This window comes from Heloderma suspectum, chromosome 13, assembly GCF_057233095.1.
Source record: "Heloderma suspectum isolate Gila_16-S chromosome 13, 16-S_ref, whole genome shotgun sequence".
NCBI lineage: Eukaryota > Metazoa > Chordata > Lepidosauria > Squamata > Helodermatidae > Heloderma > Heloderma suspectum.
Window position 1 is genome coordinate 27,148,435 of NC_139470.1, and position 21,525 is coordinate 27,169,959.

The 21,525-nt window shown below is 50.1% G+C and overlaps 2 protein-coding genes across 12 annotated transcripts in view; one reads left to right on the forward strand and one right to left on the reverse strand.

Annotated features, from left to right (window-relative positions):
• The window catches only part of EWSR1 (EWS RNA binding protein 1), a 32,430-nt gene extending 26,321 nt beyond the window's left edge, over positions 1-6,109 (reverse strand). For all 6 annotated transcript variants that reach the window (XM_084819419.1, XM_084819421.1, XM_084819420.1 and 3 more), the window contains exons 1-3: positions 6,041-6,109; positions 357-393; positions 98-149 (exon numbers count right to left, since the gene is read on the reverse strand). In XM_084819419.1, coding sequence (XP_084675545.1) covers positions 98-149; positions 357-393; positions 6,041-6,053 — 102 coding nt within the window. In that variant the 5' untranslated portion in view covers positions 6,054-6,109. The remainder of the gene's footprint in view (positions 1-97; positions 150-356; positions 394-6,040) is intronic.
• A 3,712-nt stretch (positions 6,110-9,821) lies between these two features.
• On the forward strand, positions 9,822-21,167 carry RHBDD3 (rhomboid domain containing 3). 6 transcript variants are annotated; one of them, XR_014785701.1, is made up of 8 exons: positions 10,061-10,150; positions 11,140-11,260; positions 13,879-14,035; positions 15,216-15,599; positions 16,279-16,444; positions 18,956-19,276; positions 19,444-20,713; positions 20,754-21,042. XR_014785701.1 is itself a non-coding variant. In XM_084819428.1 (7 exons), the coding sequence occupies exons 1-7, from the start codon at positions 9,847-9,849 to the stop codon at positions 19,625-19,627; spliced, it is 1,362 nt and encodes a 453-aa protein (XP_084675554.1). In that variant the 5' UTR covers positions 9,833-9,846; the 3' UTR covers positions 19,628-21,043. The 6 variants fall into 6 exon arrangements, 4 of the variants coding, with proteins under 4 accessions (XP_084675555.1, XP_084675554.1, XP_084675552.1 ...); XR_014785702.1 differs by lacking the exons at positions 10,061-10,150; positions 11,140-11,260 and adding an exon at positions 9,822-9,875; XM_084819428.1 differs by lacking the exon at positions 10,061-10,150 and adding an exon at positions 9,833-9,875 and having other exon boundaries at positions 19,444-21,043.
• The last annotated feature ends 358 nt before the right edge of the window (positions 21,168-21,525 follow it).

Consider the following 21,525-nt stretch of genomic DNA (forward strand, 5'->3'; position numbering starts at 1 on the left):
GTATTAAAAATCCATAGAAGAAAATATTCTAGATCATGGGACAGATGCAACAGCGCTACCATGGTCATGGGGGAAGTGGTTTACCATTATATTTTACCTGGGTGGTCTGCGCATAACCTTGAGCCGGCTGAGCTGCATATGCAGTGTAGCTGTAAAAGAATACAAGAAATTTTAAAATTAAAAGGCAATGGCTAATGAAGCCAATTACAAGAATCACCTGAAGAGAGTGGAAACAAAATGCTTTAATGCAATCTAGTTTATTATTAAAACTCTGCAGTGGCCTTAAAACAGATAATACATTTTAAACTAAGTCTGCTTTGCAGAATACACTATCATATTCAGAGAAACTAACTTACCCCTGTTGGGCTGCTGCTTGGGTGTAGGTACTATAATCTGCAGGTGGTAAGAAGACAGAAAGTCAACCATAAGAGGTAAAAAAATAATTCAACACATCTAAATATAAGCTCAGAATCTAAGTTACATCTCCATTCTGTTATTCATGTTAAAAATTCCCCTGAGATGTAACAGCCTGTTCTCCCTTTCACCAATTAAAAGTAACACTACTGTAGACACAAACCACAAGGAGCTCTTATCTACTGTGTGTATCCTCTAAAGGAAGACTGAATTTTTTTGGGTTTTGTGAGGTTTGTTTTTGTGTATTAAAATCCAAGATTATGACAAGTTCTTCAGCTTTTTCAACTTCCCCCTTCCCATCCCAGAAACATCCATGCAAAGATGAAAAGCCAGAGATAAGTTTTGGTTTATCTAATTATGCCAATGTCACTTCATTTTCTCTACCCCAAGAAAAAGGCCAGGCATCATCTTATTTTTTAATAATTTTGCTGCAAATCCAGATATATAAAGAGATTCAATTTTAGTCATTTAAGTAGTGTTGACACTGAAATTTCTGTCTTGAGATTTTGTTTCCAACACCAGCAGCATTTTATGATATACAATGCTAAACAAGGAAGCAATTCAAATCATGCTTTCCTCTCTGGGTATTCCAACTGGAGTAGTAAATCAACACTTTGACCTTTTTAAAACATACACACACAAACTGTATTACTATAAAGTGGATTTTAGCATGGCCAGCAACAAGTTCAGAAGTTCATCTCTTACATTTTGACATTACTGCCTACTAAGGCAATTCAAATTGATGACTGCTTTTTCTCTATCTCAAACATTTAATCCTTGTCTTGTGATTCAAACAGCACATGTAGTCTGATTAAACATTGCTGACACAATTATTTTAAAAAGCACACCTTGCACAAGAACTTTAGCCGTATTATAACCTATAAACATTCAACCCTCTTGTAATTTGTTAAAATGGGACCAGAGAGGCCCAACAGATAAAAAAAGGACATAACTGAGGCAAGGAGGGAAAATTGCACATTCTCATTTGCTTGAGATCTGCTGTAAAATAAAGAAAAAACCTAAAAGCCATAACTCATCCCATAACTCATTTAGATTTCATCAGCTCAGCAATGCACAATGAGTTCTACTTCAAAAGCCACCATGTAGCTGTGACCTTTATAAAAATGAGGAAGTTCGTGGGCCTTCACTGACCTTCAGGCAGCAGCTAACATCTCCATCCTAGACTCTTCCAGAACATTAAAGCAATCACTACTTGCAGAAATTACGTAAAACCCTTCTACCAATAAACTGCCGAAGTAGATTGAGGCCTAATTCTCAATGTTACACAAGGGAACAGGACAGCAAACATTACTTAAGGGCGCCACATAGGGCATCCATAAATGCAAAGCACAAGTTCACTTATCCTGTGGATAAGGTTCTACAAAGAATATCTGTTTTGTACCTAAATAAAGAGCTTGGCTTTGAGTATGAATGAGAAAACATTTCAATCTGTTACTGGTACTGCTTAAATTTTCATCTGGCGCTCTTGTTTAATAAGTTAAAAGTATTTTGATACACATTCAATTTCAATGACAGTATGAAGTTAAGTAGCCATTCAATGAAATTGCGCTACTTAAATTGCTTTCTTTCTTAGAAAGCCATCTTCTTTATTAAAGAAATCCTTACATATTGAACCAGGGGGTTCTGTACACATAACCAATACTCTAATATACAACAAAGACTCTTTGCTGTTTTTGCTGCAACAGATGAAGCCAGCTACCCCTCTGGAAATTGTAATATACAAGTTTCACATAAAGGCTGTATTGTGCTTTACCCTTTCCATTTACCACTCTGAGATCTGGTTTATACAACTGCTACAATCAAGACTCAAATTTTACAATTACTACCCAGCTGACCTATGTAACAATCACATGCCGGAGGGTGCAGTTTCCATCTACCTTAGTCAAAAAGTGTGTGGTTTTCTAACATGCTAAATAGTAATAGATTTTATCAGGCAGGCTACAGGTCTGTCAGCTAGTTCACGTGTTTCTAATTATGTGCTAGTCCAGCCTTCTCCAAACCTGGTGCCCTCTAGATGTTTTGGACTACAACTTCCACCTTTCCTGACCATTGGCTATGCAGGCTGGAGCTGATGGGAACGGAAGACCAAAACATCCGGAAGGCACCAGGTTGGAAAAGGATGTAGTAGTCCAATGGCATGCTTGTTAGAACACACTATAACTATTTCTTATCTAATCTGAATCACAGACATAGTATAACCCCCAATGACCTCAACAGACAGGACTTAGCTTGGAGTAAACACGCTTAGGATCAGCCTGTAAATGTCCTATCTCTTACCAGATTATCCCACTTCAATAAAAATTGTCAGTTCCCCAATTCTGTCTGTCAGTTCCCCAATTTGGAGCCACAACCTGAATGGGACTAAGAAAATCCATCTAGAATATGCACACACACCATCAGTAGCACATACATTTTAAAAACAACAATCTCCTCTCACTACTCTATAAACGTGAGCAGTCATGTACAACCAAAAAAAACAATTAAATAATTGTTTAGATATAATTATTACATTACATGATCTTGAAACTGCAACATGTTTGATAAAGTTATGAACTCTGCGAAATGAGCCTCCAGAGAAACAAATATTTAGATAACTAAGTGTGCCGTGCTTCCAGCCCTCAGGAATGCAAGGGAAGTGGGACAAGGTTGGAGAAGCTAGCATTACATAGCCAAGAAACCACAGGGACGCAATATCCATAATGCCATTCTGAGATGCTTCTCCTCCTTTATATCATCTTCCAAAGTGTATGCCCTCTTTCCTTTCTGCCCTGGCCCACAAACCACCTATTTTAGAAATCTTTGCACTCTTCCATCAAGACTTCTCTTCTGTTCAGAGGAACCCACCTGACCTCCCCCAGCTCATATAGAACACTCTGGATACAAAAAATGACATACAAATTTAAGTAGCAGCAGATATAACAGAATTCATTAACAAGGCCTGCCTCTAAAGTCTGACACCTTCCAAGACTACCACTTACTTCCTTGACTATTCCCATATGATCTCACTGATATCTACAGAGAGGGCCATCTTGTCTGAATCTAGAATAGGCAAAAGAACTATTCAGCATATTTTATTTCAGCAGGAATTATAAGTGAAGGGAAGTTATTTAAAAACATTAATAGCACTAAAGCTTCTGTTATAACAAAAAACAACCCCAAACTCCAACTGGGGCAGGGAATTGTAGAGAGGGGTTGTGAGGGGAGTGTGTATGTCTGGGGGTGATAACTGAGACAAAACTTTCTTTTCTGTTTGGGGTGGCTACTGATGTAGTAAAAATGTCTCTCTATTGTCCTTTGAGTCATCTCTTTAAGTAAAAGAGAATACAACATACAGCAGATTAACATTGAAGCCAGCTTCTACTCCATTTTCCTTCCTCCCCTTTTTCCATGCGAATACACAGAACAAAACACCACATACACTTTCCCCCCACTTTGTGTGTGTTTTGTATTCTATGTTGTTCAATGTTGCTTTAAAATGATATTTATCTTTATTTTAAGAATCGTAAACTTCTTTTGAGGACCATCTGGCCAAAACTATATCCACATGAATGAATGTATATACAAGCGAACACAAATATGCACTATAATGTATATATTTTACAATTCTTCAAACTGTATAAAGACAGATGGCGTGATCAAGCCACTTAAGAGTCCCACTGATTTCAAAAGGGAAGAAGGATCGATGCATGTGCTTAATTCTCCCTACTGAATTCAACAAGCCACGTGGCTTGATCATACACATCTTCAATTGGAAGAAATAAAATTCACCAGCAGCATTCTGAGTGTGCACATGCATACTATATGCTGCCCTTTAAAATGCATAATTCTGACTAGATTGTGCCCGAAATGTATCTTTCAAATTAACGAAAGTCTGTATGGAAGCACGTATGTGCACCTTTGTATTAACTGAGCATATTCAATGTATATGTACTATTTCCAGAGGAGTGGCTGTGTTAGCCAAAAAAGAATCAAGTGGCACCTTAAAGACTAAAGAAAAATGCATCAGCTTTCGTGGATTAGGGTCCACTCCATCGCATATATATGTAGTAATTGCCTCGGGCACCAAAAATGATGAAAAGGCACGGTAAAAAAAAATTACGCATACTTGGTCTTTTTTTTTTTTAACTGAAAAGTGGTACAAGTTTATACATCCCTAGGTTGTTTCTTTAATTGCTGCTTAGGAGTTTTACTAGGATTGCTTGATTGCATTTTAGATGCTGAACTTGGATGGGTTATTTTGCTGGAGGCTATTCTAGAGAGAAAATGTAGAAGACTGGGGGTATAAATTAACTGTGATTAGCACTGATATCATACAGATAAGGCAAGATACAATAAAATCAAAATTGACCCACCACTACCACCACACTCCAAAAGGGATAGCAGTTAGCACTAATACCAGTATTACAGAAACACAGTAAGAAAAAGACTCCCCCATAAAAAAAATTAAAGACAAGCATAAGGAATACATCTAGTAATAGTTTGAAGACAAAATAAAGGAGGAAGGATTTCTAATTTAACTGAATTAAAGTAAAGCCAGATGCAAAGAAGACTCTTTTAACAACAGTTTCTAAACAAATTTAGGAGAAGAGGAAGAAATTAAGAAACCAAACTGTATTAAACTAAAGCCAGGGGCAAAAAATGTTTCTATACAAAATAAAAGGGAAGAATTTTTTAAAGAACTGTATTAAAATAACGCCGGGCCAAAAAGAATTCTTATAATAGCCGTTTCTGTACAAAATAAAAGGGAAGAATTTTTTAAAGAACTGCATTAAAATAAAGCCGGGGCAAAAAAAATCTTATAATAGCCGTTTCTGTACAAAATAAATGGGAAGAATTTTTTAAAGAACTGCATTAAAATAAAGCCGGGGCAAAAAAAATCTTATAATAGCCGTTTCTGTACAAAATAAAAGGGAAGAATTTTTTAAAGAACTGCATTAAAATAAAGCCGGGGGCGAAGATTCTTATACGAACGGTTTCTATCTACAATAAAGCGGAAGGGAGATTTGGGGGGTGGGGGTGGGGGTGGGGGGGGATGAATTTTAAAAAGCCGGGCCGAAAAGGGAATTCTTATGGCAACGCTTTCCATACAAAATGGAGAGGAAGGAAGGATTTTTTATTTATTTTAAATTTTTCGAAGAAACAAGAACGCCAGGCGCAAGGACAAATTTTTACAGCAACGGTTTCAAGATGAAAGGAGGGAAGAGGAATAACAGCGGAGGGAGGAGAAGCGCCGCAACCGCCCCCCTCCCCCCGCGCCGCCTTCCCCTCCTCCTAAGGAACTAGGCCCGGAGCCCTCCCGGGCCTCCTCCCCCCCCTCCGTGGCGACGGCGACGGCGACGCCCCGCCGCTCGCGCTTCTCGGCGCCCCTCCCCCACACCGGGGCCCTCAACGGCTGCCCGGCAACCCGCCCCTCCCCCGCCAGAGCGAGGAACTTTCCAGAAGGAGGAGCCGCCGCCGCCGCCGCCGCTTCTCTCCCGCGTCGCCTGCCGCCCTGCCTCGCCCGCCGGCTCGGACTCCCCTCAGGCGCGGCCGCCCCGCTCCCGCGCGCGGCCGCCCCCGCGCGGCCCGCCCCGCTCCCGACCAGGCCTCGCCCGGCTCGCCTCACCCGTGGACGCCATCTTCTTCCCCGCGCTCGCTGGCCGGCGCTGCCTCCTCCGCCTCTTTCTTCTTCTGCGCCTCCGCCTCTTCCTCCTCCCGCTCTAACGTCCTCCCGGCCCGTCTGCCGCCCGGCACTGCGCACGCGCGGGGCGTTCCCCGCGCCGCCTCCTCCCACCGCGCGGCGGGCGAGGGGAGCCGCCCGCGTCCTCGGCGCCGTCCTCGGCCGCCGGAGCCCCGGCGCCGCGCCTCTCCGGACGGAGGGAGGGCGGCGGCCGCCGGCGAGCCGGGGCAGGCGAGGAAGGGCGGCGGCGCGGGCTCCGCGAGGGGCGGGCGGCGGGCCTCTGTCGCGGCGGCACCCCCCCCGGAGGGCGGGATGGTTTCGCCCAGGAGCCCTTAGGGATCCTCGCACAAGAGACGGCAGGGCGAGAAGCGCGCGGCGGCTCGGCTCGGCTCGCCTCCCCTCCCCCCCCGGCTTAGCGTGCCCCGGATGTGCTGGTCGGCCGATTCATCTTGCTGGGAATGAGGGGGATGATCGCCCACTCCCATCATTCCCAGCAAGGTGAACCCGTCACTATATTGTTTTTAAAGGGGGGGGCTGTTATAGTTTCTAAAACCGTAAATTGAGGACCTTTGGGGGCAGCGAGGCAACGTGATTTAAAAAATTAACGCGTGCCAACATTTTGCTCCCCGGATGTGTTGCACTACATCTCCCATCATCCACAACTGGCGTGGCCAGTATCTCGGCCTGCCTTCTCGGCGGGACCCGTCTGTTACGGTTAGGCCCAGGTTTTCCTCGACTGAAGCGGTGCATACGGTTCTTCCCCCCACCCCGCCACCCATTTGATCTTCACAACACCCCTCCGAGGCAGGCCAGGCTCGGAGAGAACGAGCTTCAGGGCAGAATGGGGATTTTTGAGCCTGGGTCTCCCTAGCCCTTGTCAGGCACACTAACCAGCCTTCCCCCGCCTGGGGGCCTCCAGATGTGTTGGACTGCAATTCCCAACGGGCATGATGGCTGGGGATGATAGGGGTTGCAGTCCAGCACCTCTGGAAAGCGCCAGGCTGGGGAAGGCTGTGTTCACCGCTGCACCATCCATCCTGGTAATAAATGCGGGCATTTATTGAAAATGAATTGACTGCTTGATTAAAAGGCGGAACGTTCAGCTCAGCATTCTTCAGCTGGTGAACAGCCGTAAGAAAGAACAGAAAGGGAGACTCACGGTGGAATCCTATGCATGTTTGCTCAGTAAGTCCCACAGTGTGTGTAGGCTTGCAACCGCAATTATTAGGATTGCCACATGCCGGGGGGGGGAAAGCCCAATGTTTTTTTTAAAAAATCTCTGCGTCAGTTATCGCTATTGCTATGGTTGTTGCTATCTGCGCAGCCAGGACTGGGTCAAAGTAGTGGTGGGCCCTTGGGGGACAGCAGTCGCTCCCTTTTTGCTCCTGGACACGTAAAAAAGGGAGACAACAGTGTGCCCTTGGGAACAGAGAGAGCACCTTGCCGAATACAACATAATCATACGCAGCTGCAAAAAAACACACACCTGAGATTAGGGGAAGGAGCTTCCAGACAAACAGTGCAGTTCTATTTGTGTTTGCTCCGAAGTAAATCTCACAGTGTTCGATGGGATTTACTCCCGGGAAAGTGTGCACAGGACTACAACCAACTATTTATTTCCTTGTCTGTTGATTGACTGATTGATTTAAGGAATGTATATCCCACCCTTCAATAGATTCCCAGGTCAGACAAAGGCTGTTACTTCCTGGCAGTTGCTTGAATGCATTTATGAAATCTACACCTGTACACCATGTGTGCTCAGTGGTACGGTGAAGTAATTTCAGACCTTGGTCTTACGGAGCGGGGGCTGTTTAGGCGGCCACGTGTGTTGCTTCAGTTGTGAAACACCCAACAAATATGTCTCTTCTCCGCCCTTCAACTGCCATTCCACGCTTTACAGCTGCTTCTGTGTTCCTGGTATGCTAGAACAACAACAAAACTGTTTGCCAACCCTGATTTGAAAAGACATGCTCTGAGCATGGGCAGCTCTGCATTTTAAGCTCGCTTAAATCGTAACATCCTAGCTACAGGAATACAACGGAGGTGGTTTCTGCTACCCTGCTGCTCTCTGGGTGGGCACTAGACTTTATTTATTTATTATTTATTATTGCATTTATACCCCACCTTTCTTCCTCTTGCAAGGAACCCAAGGCGGCTTACATTATCCTCCCGCTCTCCATTTTATCCTCACAACAACAACCTTGTGAGGTGGGTTGGGCTGAGAGCCTGTGACTGGCCCAAAGTCACCCAGTAAGCTTCCATGGCCAAGTGGGGGCTAGAACCCGGATCTCCCGGCTCCCAGTCCAACACTCTCGCCACCACACCACACTTTAGTCCCAAGATCCAGCTTTACCTGTACCACACTATTTATTTTTATTACATTTATATCCCACCAAGGAACCCGAGGCAGCATACATGATCCTCCTCTTCGTTATGTCTTTATAACAACCCTGTGAGGTAGGTGAGGTGAGGGTCAGTGACTGGCCTGGTCACCCACCTCATGGCCCAAGTGGAGGCTCGAACCCAGATCTCCCCAAGTCCCAGTCCCACACTCTAACCACTACACCACGATGGTTCTCCTGACACTATGAATCCCTGGTGCCAGTATGGCATGGGAAACGGCAGCACACGTATGTACGCCCGTGGGGGAACATGGTAGTGGAAGGGAGCAACGGCGGGATCTTCGTCAGTCTCTGGGCCTCAGCAAATCCCGCATCCTACCCACAACTGACATCAGCCATGTGTCGCTGGCTCCAGGTTTGAGGCAATCCACGAGAGCCAGCGTGGTGTGGTGGCGAGACTGTTGGACTAGGAGCTGGGAGATCCGGGTTCTAGTCCCCACTCGGCCATGGAAGCTCACTGGGTGGCTTTGGGCCAGTCGCAGACTCTCAGCCCAACCTACCTCGCAGGGTTGTTGTTGTGAGGATAAAACGGAGAGGAGGAGGAGAATGTAAGCCGCCTTGGGTTCCTTGTGAGAGGAAGAAAGGCGGGGTATAAATGCAATAAAATAAATAAATAAACCTCTCCTACATCTTTGCCTGCCCACCCCGTCCAGCCATGGACTTACCTGGTGGCAGGGGTGGGCAGATGCTGACAACATTTAAAGTCCCCCACAGTCCTGGGGCACCCAGTGTTGCACAGCTCCATGGCTTTATGGGCAATTAAAATGCCCCCCAGCGAGGCGTTAAATGGCCATCATTTCAAATTGCCCACAACGCCCCAGGATAACACCACATTAAGAGCTCTGGGGAGCGGTGGGAAACTGTAAATGGTGGCTCAGGAGCCAGGGCAGGTATTCGTGCCGGTGGGCCCTGCAGGGGCCCTGGCAGCTCTCGGGCCGTGCTGGGTGCTGGCACTGGGCCGGCAGCTGCGTACGCGGTTCTCTGGGCCACAGGGCAGCAAACGAGCACTTTATAAAGGCCCTTTACAAGGGTCAAGCTCAGATTTTCCACCACGCTTGCGTGTGAAAGCCAGAGAATCGGCTTCTTTGCTGGAATGTTGCGACCAAAAATTCAGCAGCGCTTCCGCGTGGTGCTTGAAACCGTGCATGCTGCAGCCTCCCCCAACCTAGCGCTCTCAAGGTGTGTTGGACTACAGCCCCCATCATCCTGAGCCAGCACGGCCAATAATAAGGAGGGGAATATGCCCCTTTGAACTCACTGGGGCTTGCGTCTGAGTACACGTTCTAAGAAAAAGAAAAGTGAAAAAGAAACTGGATTGTCAAGCCACACTAGATTGGCGGGAGAAGAGAGATGACTGAACACCCCCCACTTCCCCCAAGGTACATCCAGCAGGCTCTTTGTCGCAACAGACCGGGGCCGAGTTCAAATCCTCTGCTCGCGTTTCTCCTCCGCCCCCCACCAAACATTGCCGCCTTCATCTCGAGTCCCTCTTTAGCCACACTCCCTTGCCGGCTTCCAGCATGTGCAAGCTGGAGGTGTAACTGGCCTGCACAGAAATGCAGGCACTACCAAAATGGCCGCATGCTGGCCCGGGCCGTGCCGGCGGGCTGGTGCAGCCGCAGCCTCCCTCACCAAGCAGCCCTTCTCGAGCTGGGTAGAATGAGGGGTGGGGTGGGAGGAGGGCCCCCCCAATCTCCTGCAAGCGAGATTGCAGGGGCCCCCCAATCTCCTGCAAGCGAGACTGCAGGGCCCCCCCCAATCTCCTGCAAGCGAGACTGCAGGGCCCCCCCAATCTCCTGCAAGCGAGACTGCAGGGCCCCCCCAATCTCCTGCAAGCGAGACTGCAGGGGCCCCCCCAATCTCCTTTAAGTGAGACTGCAGGGGCCCCCCCAATCTCCTGCAAGCGAGACTGCAGGCCCCCCCCAATCTCCTGCAAGCGAGACTGCAGGCCCCCCCCCCAATCTCCTGCAAGCGAGACTGCAGGGCCCCCCCCAATCTCCTGCAAGCGAGACTGCAGGGCCCCCCCCAATCTCCTGCAAGCGAGACTGCAGGGCCCCCCCCAATCTCCTGCAAGCGAGACTGCAGGGCCCCCCCCAATCTCCTGCAAGCGAGACTGCAGGGCCCCCCCCAATCTCCTGCAAGCGAGACTGCAGGGCCCCCCCCCAATCTCCTGCAAGCGAGACTGCAGGGCCCCCCCCCAATCTCCTGCAAGCGAGACTGCAGGGCCCCCCCCCAATCTCCTGCAAGCGAGACTGCAGGGGCCCCCCCCAATCTCCTGCAAGCGAGACTGCAGGGCCCCCCCCAATCTCCTGCAAGCGAGACTGCAGGGGCCCCCCAATCTCCTGCAAGCGAGATTGCAGAGGCCCCCCCAATCTCCTGCAAGCGAGATTGCAGAGGACCCCCCAATCTCCTGCAAGCAATCTCCCTGCGGGAGAGCACCGCAAGCCGTGTGGGGTGTCAGAATGAGGGCCTGGGAAGCAAAAGGGAGGGGAGGCCGGGAAATAAAGCCACGCGCCCCCCCTCCGCAGTTCTGAAGGGCCGAAAGGCCTCCCCCAAGACCGAGTCACCGGCAAGAAGAGCTTCACGCGGAAAGACGCAAGGGTGCTGTGGCCACTGTGACCCCACTGTGTTTGCCTCCCACAGCCCGGCTTTCGTTTCTGCCCTCAGGGGTGCTGCTGGGGCTCAAGAGCTGTCCGGAAAATGCACAAGAACCGGCTCAGGCCGAGGTCCCTTTGAAGGGGCATTTGGGGAAGCGCCCACGCAGGTACACTCCCTCATTGTTCGCTCCCGGCACCTCATCACTCGGAGGTATCCTGCTCCTGGACGTGGGGGCTCCATTTTGCCATCACGCCTGAATAATAATAATAATTATTTATTATTAAATTTATTAATCGCCCATCTGGCTGGTCACCCAGCCACTCTGGGCGATGTACAACATATAATAAAACAGGTTAAAGCAATAAAGTTCTACAATAAAAACACCTTCTAAAATACCCTAACCCACCCCAAATGCCTGCCTGAACAACCACGTTTTTAATGCACGGCGGAAGCTCGTTAAAGAGGGGGCATGACGGAGTTCCTCAGGGAGGGAGTTCCACAGAGTGGGGGCCACTACAGAAAAGGCCCTCTCCCTCGTCCCCACCAGTCTCGCTGTCCTGGCTGATGGGACAGAGAGAAGGCCATCCGAGGCTGATCTTGTTAAGCGGCCTGTCTGGTGCTGCTGGAGGCGCTCCTTGAGATAGGCTGGGCCGGAACCATATAGGGTTTTAAAGGTCAAAACCAACACCTTGAATTTGGCCTGGAAAACAACTGGTCACCAGTGCAACTCCTTCAGCACTGGAGTGGTGTGATCTTGCCTGCGGCTGCCTTTAATCAGGCGAGCCGCCGCATTCTGTACCTTGGGTCAGCTGAGCTTCCTCCACAATTTTCTCCCGCTTTGTTTCAATGCCACTTGAACTAGTTGTCTTTCCAATTTACGTGTCAAAACTTAGTCCGACCCTGCTGGCTGGGAGTGATGGGAGTTGTGGTCCAACACATCTGGAGGGCACCAGGTTGGGGAAAGCTGCCTTAACCCATCTTTTCCATGTCCCCTTGCTCTGTTTTAACTCTATTTTAGTTTTTGTTTGAATGTTGTATTATTTGCATTGCCCCCCCCATCACAATTTCTTTAAAAAGCAGCCGGAGTTATATCTTGTGGCAGGCAGGTCCACAAGTGAATTATGTGTCATGTGAAGAAGGACTTTGCACAATGCCATAGATCATCTTTCTTGGGTGAGCCTGCGTTCCAGCGTAGTAAGAGAGGGAGGACTTTTCCACTATTCCAGCCCGTGCAGTTCAGTCTTACAGAGCTAGGTGCACCGAAGCATACTCAAATCAGTGGGTCTCCTCCAGCATAGGATTGTGCTGAAAATGACTTAACGCAAATTAGTTACTCCATAGGCATCTTTTAGCTACACAAGGTAATTGTTGTAGGTGGCAATCAAGAGCGTGAGTTACTGTCTGTTTCCAGGCACAATTCAAAGTGCTGGTTATGCCCTATAAAGCCCTGCACAACTTTGGGAACAGGCTATCTGGAAGACCAAATTCTCTCATACGACCATGCCCGTGTTTTAAGAACTAACAGGGAGTTCCTTCGCTCAGTCCTGCTGCCATTGGAGGAACATTTGCGGGGGATGCGAGAGGGCCTTCTTGGGGGCCACTCCCAGGCTCTGGAACTCCCTGCCAAGGGAGGCGAGGTTGGCCCCCTCTCTGTCGTCATTCTGCTGGCAGGCAAAGACGCTTTCATTCAGGCAGGGCTTTGGCATGTAAGCTGGAAGGAGATCTATTGGGTTGAGTGCTGTTTATTACTGTTATTGTTGTGTTTTTAATTGTGCTTTTAATTGATTTTTTAAAGATGGTTTTAATTAAGTTTTTGTTTTAATTTTGGTTTTATTATCATTATCCACCTTGAGCGCCATTTTGTGGTGGAAAGAGTATAAATCAAATGAATAAAGAAATAATAATTATGTTTTCCCGTCCGCCCTGACATCACTGGGTGGCCTTAGATCTTAAGCTGTTGTGTCTCAGTTTCTGCCTCTATATGTAATATAGGTGATAAGAATATGTAACATGGGGGATAATAATTCTGGCCCACTCTACAGGGTTGTATTTATTTGTTTGTTTATTACACTTCTGTACTGCCCAATAGCCAAAGCTGTCTGGGCAGTTCACGACAATTAAAATGATAAAATACAGCACAATAAAAGGGAATATATATGTATACATTTAAAACTAGAGTATAAAACCAAAGTAAAAACCAGCAGCAGTGCAAAGATTCAAAAATACGATAGCAGTTTTAAAACAACAAAAACTAAAGCACTAAAATGCCTGGGAGAATAAGAAGGTCTTCACCTGGCACCAAAAAGACCACAACATAGGCACGAGGTGAACCTTTCTGGGGAGGCGTTCCATAACCAGGGTGCCGCTACTGAAAAGGTCCTTTCCTTAATAGCTCCCCCTGCCTCATTTGTCAGGGGCACCTAGAGGAGGGTCTCTGAAGATGATCTTAGGGTCTGGACGGGTATATATGAGTTGTTGCCAGGATTATCGATATTCACACAGACAGGCAAACAATCTGCAAATGGTGGCTGCAGACTGAAAGGAAAAGGCATCTTTTCAAAAAATTCTCTCCTCTCCCCTCGAGTTTGGCCCAGCGAGAGTGATGCCAGCCTGTCGCTGCCACTGCCGGGCTGAGGACACGTCCGTGTGTCCTGAGGCCCAGAGTCTGCATAGACAGCAGCTCCGCTGCGTCGCCTGAATAGCCTGCGATTCAAGCCTGAGAGAAGAGATGCGTTACCCCCATCAGTGACGATAACCCTGCTGACGTGTCCTCTCTCTTCGCAGGGCATGCTGCTCAGGAGGCTTCTGAGCAGGCTGCGGGGGTTGCGGCGCCCCCCCCTCGCTTCCTCCACCCTCATGCTGCTTCTCTGCCTGTCCTGGCTGGTGGGCGTTGGGGAGCGTTTGGCCTTTGCGCCGGGCCTGCTCACCAGCCCGTTCCAAGGTAGGTATCTGCCTCCTCCAGGTTGTCCTTTGCTGCCTGCAGCCCGCATCCATGGCAGAGGCACACCAAATCGAGGGAGAGGCATCCCTTCCCACCACTCACCCTGGCAGCATGGCTCTCCACTTGCACAGACTCCCACGCAGAGTGAAAGCCACCTTTCGGTAGCCCCTGGGGCCAGGACGGAGATCCTCTTTTAGCCCAGAGGCCAAGTTCAATTTTGGAGAAGCTCTCGGGGGTGGCATCCCGGCGGTGGGCAGGACTGAAAGCAAAGGGGAGGGGGGGCCAAAGTACAAAAAACACCAGCCGATTTGGGCTTCAAACTGACTGAGCCTTAGGAGGGGCATTTCAACCTTTTCTAATGGGGGGAAAACTGCAGAAAAGCCGGGAAGCCACCAAAAAGTTGGTGTTGGGGGAAAGGGGCATGGCTAGGGCAAGGGGTGTGGCCATCTGGGGAACCCTGGAGGGCCAGACTGGGATCCCAGGAGGGCCGAATTCAGCCCCTGAGCCTGAGGTTCCCCAACCCTGGTTTAGACCAGCTTTCTCCAACCTGGTGCCCTCCAGATGTTTTCGACTGCAACTCCGATCATTCCCAGCCAGCATGGCCATTAGCTGTGTTGTACTGCACCTCCCATTATCCCTGGGATGATGGAGTTGTAGTTCAACACATCTGGAGGGTGCCAGGTTGGGGGAGAGGCTGGTTTAGTTGTTTCTGCCACCTTCCAAAGCCTTCAACCTTTAGCGGAGGTGCCTGGGAACCCCTTCATTTCTTTGCAGTCGAAAGGGGGTGCATGTCGGTGTATACAAATGATGAAACGTTAAGGAAGAGGGGAATGGACGTGGAGAAGGTATAACACAGAGAGCGACAAGCCAGTGAACGTGTGTGTGTCTGTTTATTACAAATAGGGAATTCTCGCGTAATCTTATTAGTGGTTTTGTATATTTGGGGTGTCACCCCATACAGTTTTAGATGAAAAAAATTCCCCAGCCAGGGAATGCTGGGAGTTGTTAGCACGTTTTTCTGTCTAAACCTGCATAGGGTTGCTCCCTTAGTATTGTTGTATTTTATCTAAGCTGCTTTGATGGCCTCTGAGTGGCCAAAAAGTGTCATATAAATGCAATCATAACAATAAGAATAAGAAAAATATCCTGTGTGAAGAAGATGCTGGATCTTCTCTTGCAGCCTACCGCCTGGTGACCTACTGCCTGTGCCACGCGGATGCCGCCTTGCTCGTCTTCAACCTGCTCCTCTTCCCGCTGCTGGCATGGCGTCAGGAGCTGCAGCAGGGCACGCTCCGCTACCTCCACGCCTCGGTGATCAGCGCTGCCGCCTCGGCCCTGCTGTACCTGCTCCTGGCGGGGTGGTGGGGAGCTCCGCCTGGCGCTGCTGTGGGCGGCTACACCCCTGTACACCTGGCCTCGCTGGGCTGCCACCGGAGGCAGAGGGGGGGCTCGAGCTGGGTTTCGGCAGCTCTATCAGCTGGGCTGCTGCTTGGGCTCGGCCAGATCCTCTCCCCCCGTTCTCCTTTCCTCCTGCACTGGTGTGGGCTGCTGACAGGCCTGGCTTGTATCCTTTTCCAAAAGTTTGGGTGTCTAGGGCTCAGTGGTGGTGGCCTCGGATCCAGGTACACTCCTCCCCCCGCCTTAACTGACCCCTGCCAACCATAGGGAATTCTAACTTGAGGTGTGGTGAAAAGTTTGCCGACCGTTTCCTTGGTAAAGGAAAACCAAATGTGTTCAAAATCTGTAAGGGGGGGCGAGGCCCCACCTTGGCAACGTCCCTCTTGGGCCTTCACGTGCCACCGGGCTGCACAAGCGTGAGGGCTCTGCAGCAGCAGCCAAGAAGGCCTCGTGGCTGAGCGGTGCCGACCGCGTTGTGGAGAGGGAGTGCCCGCTCTCCGGGCCACCGCCTTGAGAAGGGAGGGGCCGCAGCTTGGGGCAGAGCCCCTGCTTGGCATGCAGAAGGCTGCAGGTCCGATCCCCAGCATCTCTGGGTAGGGCTGGAAAAACCCCTGCCTGAACCCCTGGCGAGCCACTGCCAGCCTGTGTCGACGATACTGGGAGAGATGGACCCAGGGTCTGACTCCGTATAAGGCAGGTGCCTCGGTTCCTATGAGAACAGAGTGGTCTCTGAGAATACATCAGTTGGCCCAAGCAACAGAGCTCTGACCCATAATTATTACTGCCCCGGACTGACCACCAGCTAGGTTTTACTTGGGCAAGAGGAATTCTCCTTGACACGTCAGACTGGGCTGGGATTTTCTCCCCACTGGAACTATCGGAGAGATGCCTAGAAAGGCTGCATGACAGGATCGTCGGTAGGACCCAGGCAAGGGGCTCTTTCCTGCCCTTCGTCATGCCCCCCGCAGCTGAGATCCTTCCAGCCACTGACCCAGCAGCCAAAAGGGCAAGGTAAATTTGGACCAATGCATGAACAAAGTAAGAGCTGGGGGGAGAGGCGAGAGAGCTGTGCGAAACGATGCATGGTGTGGAGGGCGTGGGCGGGGAGTCGTTTTTCTTCTTCTCTCATAATACTAAAAGCTGGGATCGTTCAGTGAAGCGGAATGGTGGGAGATCCAGGGCAGCTCAGAGGAAGGGGTTCTTTGCACCACGCAGAGCTAAAAATATGCAAGTCGCTGCCACAAGATGCAGGGATGGGCACGCGCTTGGGTGGCTTTAAAAGGGGCTTAAACAAATTCATGAAGGTCAAGGCCAGCCACAATACTTCCAGTGTTGGAGACAGCGTGCCTCTGGATAGGGGTGTGTGAGAAATTCATTCAAGTTCATTTTTGTTCAGGATTTACTCAGTTCGGACCTTCCGGACTGAACACGGACTCGGACGCAGCCTGCAGTGAAGGTCCATACATTTCCAAGCTTGCAATATGCTTTGTTGACCCCCCAAAATGGTTTGACAGCATGGATACATTGGAACAATGCATGAAAAAATGCGTACTTTTGAAAAATGCTCATAAATACACTTTGATCGATGAGAGAAGAATGTGTACATTTCAAAGATGTGCACAACTGATGCGTACACTTTGGGAAATACCCATGAAAATATGCATGGATTTTCATGCGAAAAGAAAAAAAACAAAGCTCACAATCTGATACAGACGCGAGTCAGAACGAGATTCGAGATGGAATTTGGAGAAGTTCCACAAGCTTGAGTTTTGCTGATCCACAAAACCCTACCTCTGAATGCCAGTCGCAGGGAACACAGGCGGGAGGGTGCTGCCGCACTCCTGTCCTGCTTATGGGCTTCCCGCTGGGGCATCGGTTTGGCCACTGTGAGAACAGAATTCTGGACTAGAGAGGTCTTTGGTCGAATTCAGCATGGCTCTTCCGATCGTCTTAAGATGCCATCCTGTGCATGTTTTGCACCCTTAGAGAGCAATCCTATGGCCCCTAAACAGCACCTGGGGGCCCATAAGATAGTTTGGATTCTTGGATCCGAGGTCAGAGTCAGTGCTTGGACCGAGGGGTCCAAGCTCCCTGCCCCCTCCTCCTCGCAGCTGGCGCAGAGAAAACCGCACCAGCTGCCTCTCCGAGATCGCAAAAGCAAACTCGGAGAGAAGGTGAAGGCGACGTTCCCGTGGGTCTAGGGAGACCTGCTTATGAGGAATACTCCAGCCTCCCCAGCCTCCTTCCCTCCCCAATGCCTCAACTGGACCTCTAGCTGAAATGCAGAGGGGGGGAGTGCGGAGGCGCAGGTTGCCTCTGCCCATCCTCCGGCTCTGCATTAGAAGGCCGTAGGCCTCTGAGTTCAGCAGCTTACAGCCGTCCCCATAGGACTACGGCCTTACATTCTTTTAAAGACCATGGGTCAACTTTTCCCCACCAGCATGTGGTTGGGTCCCTCCTCTTTTCTCCCCTTTCCCCAATTAGTATTTTGGGTTGAACACAGGAAGCGGCCTTCTGTGGCCTGAGATCACTGAGGAGCCCAGCACTGTCTGCTCCAGCTTTCCCCAACCTGGTGCCCTCCAGACATGTTGGGACTGCAGCTCCCATAATTCCTGGCCAGTGTGGCCAATGGCACGTTCTGGAAGGCCCCTGGTTGGGGCAGGCGGGGCGAGAGTGTTGGGCTACAACCGGGGGGATCCCGGCTCGAGCCCCGGCTCAGCCGTGGATCTCCCTGGCAGAACCTTGAGCTGGTTGCAATCTTTGCGCCTAACCTACCTTGCAGGGCTTGTTGTGAGAAAAAAAGAGGAGAGAGGAGCACGCACACTGCCCTCAGCTCCTTGTAGGACGGGCAGGATAAAAATGAAGTAATCAACCCTAAGTAACAGATGGAAGGGGGCTTCGTTTGTACATTCTAATAAGTTTCCAAAGTGACCTTGTATGTTTTGGAATGCCTTTTTTTAAAAAACACACACCATACATTACATTTTGGGTGTATCATCATCATTATTGTTTATTGTTATTATTGAGATTTGTAGCCCACCTTTCAGGGCACACTGCTCCCACAAGGAGGCTTACAATACTACAAAAACAAGAACATACAATTAAACGTGCGCACACATAGCCACACACAGAGTAGCAGCAGCTAATGATTTTTACGTATCAAGCGCAGACGAGAATCAATGAGTCTTCAGGGTCCTTTTAAAAGCCAGTAGCGTTGAAGCCATACATATCTCCCAGTGGTGGGCCCACACGTTTGGAACTTCCTGGGGCCACCGCTGAGAAAGCCCTGTCCCTTGTAGCCACCAGTCTAGTGGCTCTTGCCAGTGGGCCAGAGAACAGGATGCTGTTCTTAATGCTTGGGCAGGCTCAGACAGGTGTAGGCAGTCCTTCAGATAATGTGGCCCCAAATAATTTAGAGCTACACTTAAGGTCACAGGTTGCACAGCTCAATATGCCGTGTGTACATCAGCCTGACTTGACTCATTTCACCGTCTTAACTGCCGCTTCTCTCCTGGCTCCCAGGCCTCCTCCTCCTCCTCCAGAGCTCCACACCCAGGTCCTTTTCCCCAGCGATTTTCCCACCCCATCTCTACCTCCAACATCACCCTCTGCTTTCTACTGGACTGGTGAGAGCCCAGGGCTGGGACAGGAGTCCGGGCTGTTGCTTGCCTCTAGTTCCCTGCCTCCGTTCTCCGTCCGCCATGGGGCTTCAGATGTTCCTTTCTCAGCCCTGCAAGAATCCCTGACAGACAAAGAGCTGCTGCAAGCTGGAATCCAGGCCTCTCTGCAGGACATGGCGGAGGAAGGAGTGACGCTTTCCAAATCTTCAGTTTCTTCTCTCCGGTGAGAGCTAGGGAGAAATCTTGTCGGGCGGTCGGAGGACAGAGAGAGACTCCGTGGGGAGTAGCGGGAGATTTATACATGTATGTATGGTGGGGAGAGAGAGAAGGGTACATTTGCGCCCCATCTGATGACACCCACCTTCTGTCTGCCCCCCCCCCCATTTTCAGGCTTCAGCAGCTCCAGAAAATGGGCTTCCCGACCGAACGGGCAGTGGTGGCACTGGCAGCCACTGGCCACGTAGAGGGCGCAGTCTCTCTGCTGATTGGAGGCCACGTTGGGGATGAAACCGTGGTGACAGCGGAGAGCCAATTTGCCCATCCCAAGTGGCCTCTGTCAGGCCGCAACCAGTGAGTGAACAGAGGAAGGCAGCAAGCCCCTGGCTTTCTGAGGCTGCTCACGTGATCCGGGCAGAAAACCAGGTGCAGCTGGGAAGAAATGGTGGTTCTTCATGGCTTTGACTGGAGAAGAACGAAACAGGAAGGCGGATGAGTTGCAAAGTTGGACCCAGGGCTCCAGGTGCAGGGGAGGGTTTTGCCTGTGGCACCGCTGGCCTGGCCTCACAGAAGGGACAGAACAGGAAGCCGCCCAGGACAACAGACCTCCGTGGAGGTCCAGGCGGACTGGGGAATTCTCCAAGGGGTGTGCAGTTCCATCTTCCATGCTGCCCTAGAGACCGAGGGGACAACGGGGTCTGAGGTGTGGAGGCAACAGTGGCTCTGCCCCTCATCCTCAGCAGTATTTCCGATCGCAGCCCCTTTCCCTACGCTCTGTATGAGTGCATGGAGCAGGAATACACGTTTGCTCATATGCAGAGGGGGCGGAGTGTGCAAACCCTTGAGGATAAGATACAATTTTATGGTTTAACGTACACGCATATTCAACACGATGGGGACTAGGGTATCAAAATTAATGTTCGAGCAGGCCCTGTTCACCACTACCGATTGGTTCCCCTTGAACATCCTCTGCCGGTCCTCTCACATGAACAAATCCACCTGTGAATGACCTTTTATGGATACCCGTCTTATCCCATGATTTCCTGGAGCTCTACAGTCTAGACCAGCGGCCCCCAACCTTTTTGGCACTAGGGACCGGTTTTGTGGAAGACAATTTTTCCATGGACCGGGGGGGTCCATTTGTGTCCGTGTTCTTTGCAGTAATAGGCTACGTAAAGATTTACGTAACCTGTTACTTGAAGAACAGGGACACAAACAGCATATATACAAATAGTGGACGCCATTTGCGTCCCAGCAGTCGGAAGTCCGCCAGCAGCCGGAGCCGGCTGGCAGCTCCGCAAGACTTGCTGCGGAGCAGAGCTGGCCAGGGAGGATTCCAGGGGGGAGGGACGGATCACTTCCCCCCCACCCCTGCAGACCCCTGCGGACCCAAGGTAAGGGGGTTTCACACACCCCTATGCTCACCTCCTGCTGTACAGCCCAGGTCCTAACAGGCCACAGACCGGTAGCGGTCTGTGGCCCAGGGGTTGGGGACCCCTGGTCTAGACCGAGGCTTACTGACGTAGGAGCCCACAACCAACCGCCTGGAGGAAACCAGTGTGTTTTGTTGACTTCAAAAATGCTGGAGTCGTGCGAGAATCAGCCAGCGACCAGCTACTTTGAAATAAAGGACTTCAAGGCAGAAGTCGTTTGTGAATAAAGCCCCGGTAGGACAGTAGCAAAAGATCCCAGCTGGGCTCTGAGATGGGGCATTTGCTGGGCCCCGGATGATTGACAGTGTTATTTGCAAATTAAAATCTGCTCCGCACCCCCCAGGCCTGGCATCTTCTCTCAGAAAGCACAGAAGGTGTGAATTATGTGCAACTGCCCCTTGGACTGGGGTGAAGGACAGGGCGGTTCTCTGCTCCCAATTAATCTGGAATAAAAATCCAACTCTCTCCTCCCTTGTTAAAGCAGATGAACCTTACTACCACAGCCATGCATATGCAAAGACAGAATGGGAATTGAATCCATTTAATTCTCTCCCCCCACCCTTTATGAAATTGCTAGCAGGTTTACAGCCCTTGCATCTGTTTTGTAATGGCTGGGTACAAGTGGCCATGTGGACCATATCTCACACTGGTCAGCTGTAGCAATTGCAGGTTAGTTTGTCTCTGGACTCTCCCGTTGACCCTGAACTGCCCTCTCCTTGTACCCTGTGACCTCTTTATTCTTGCCATCTCCTTCACCCCTGATCTTTTTCTCTCCCCCAGCCCCCTTTTGGTGATATTGGCTGATCTGCTCTGATATTCTGGT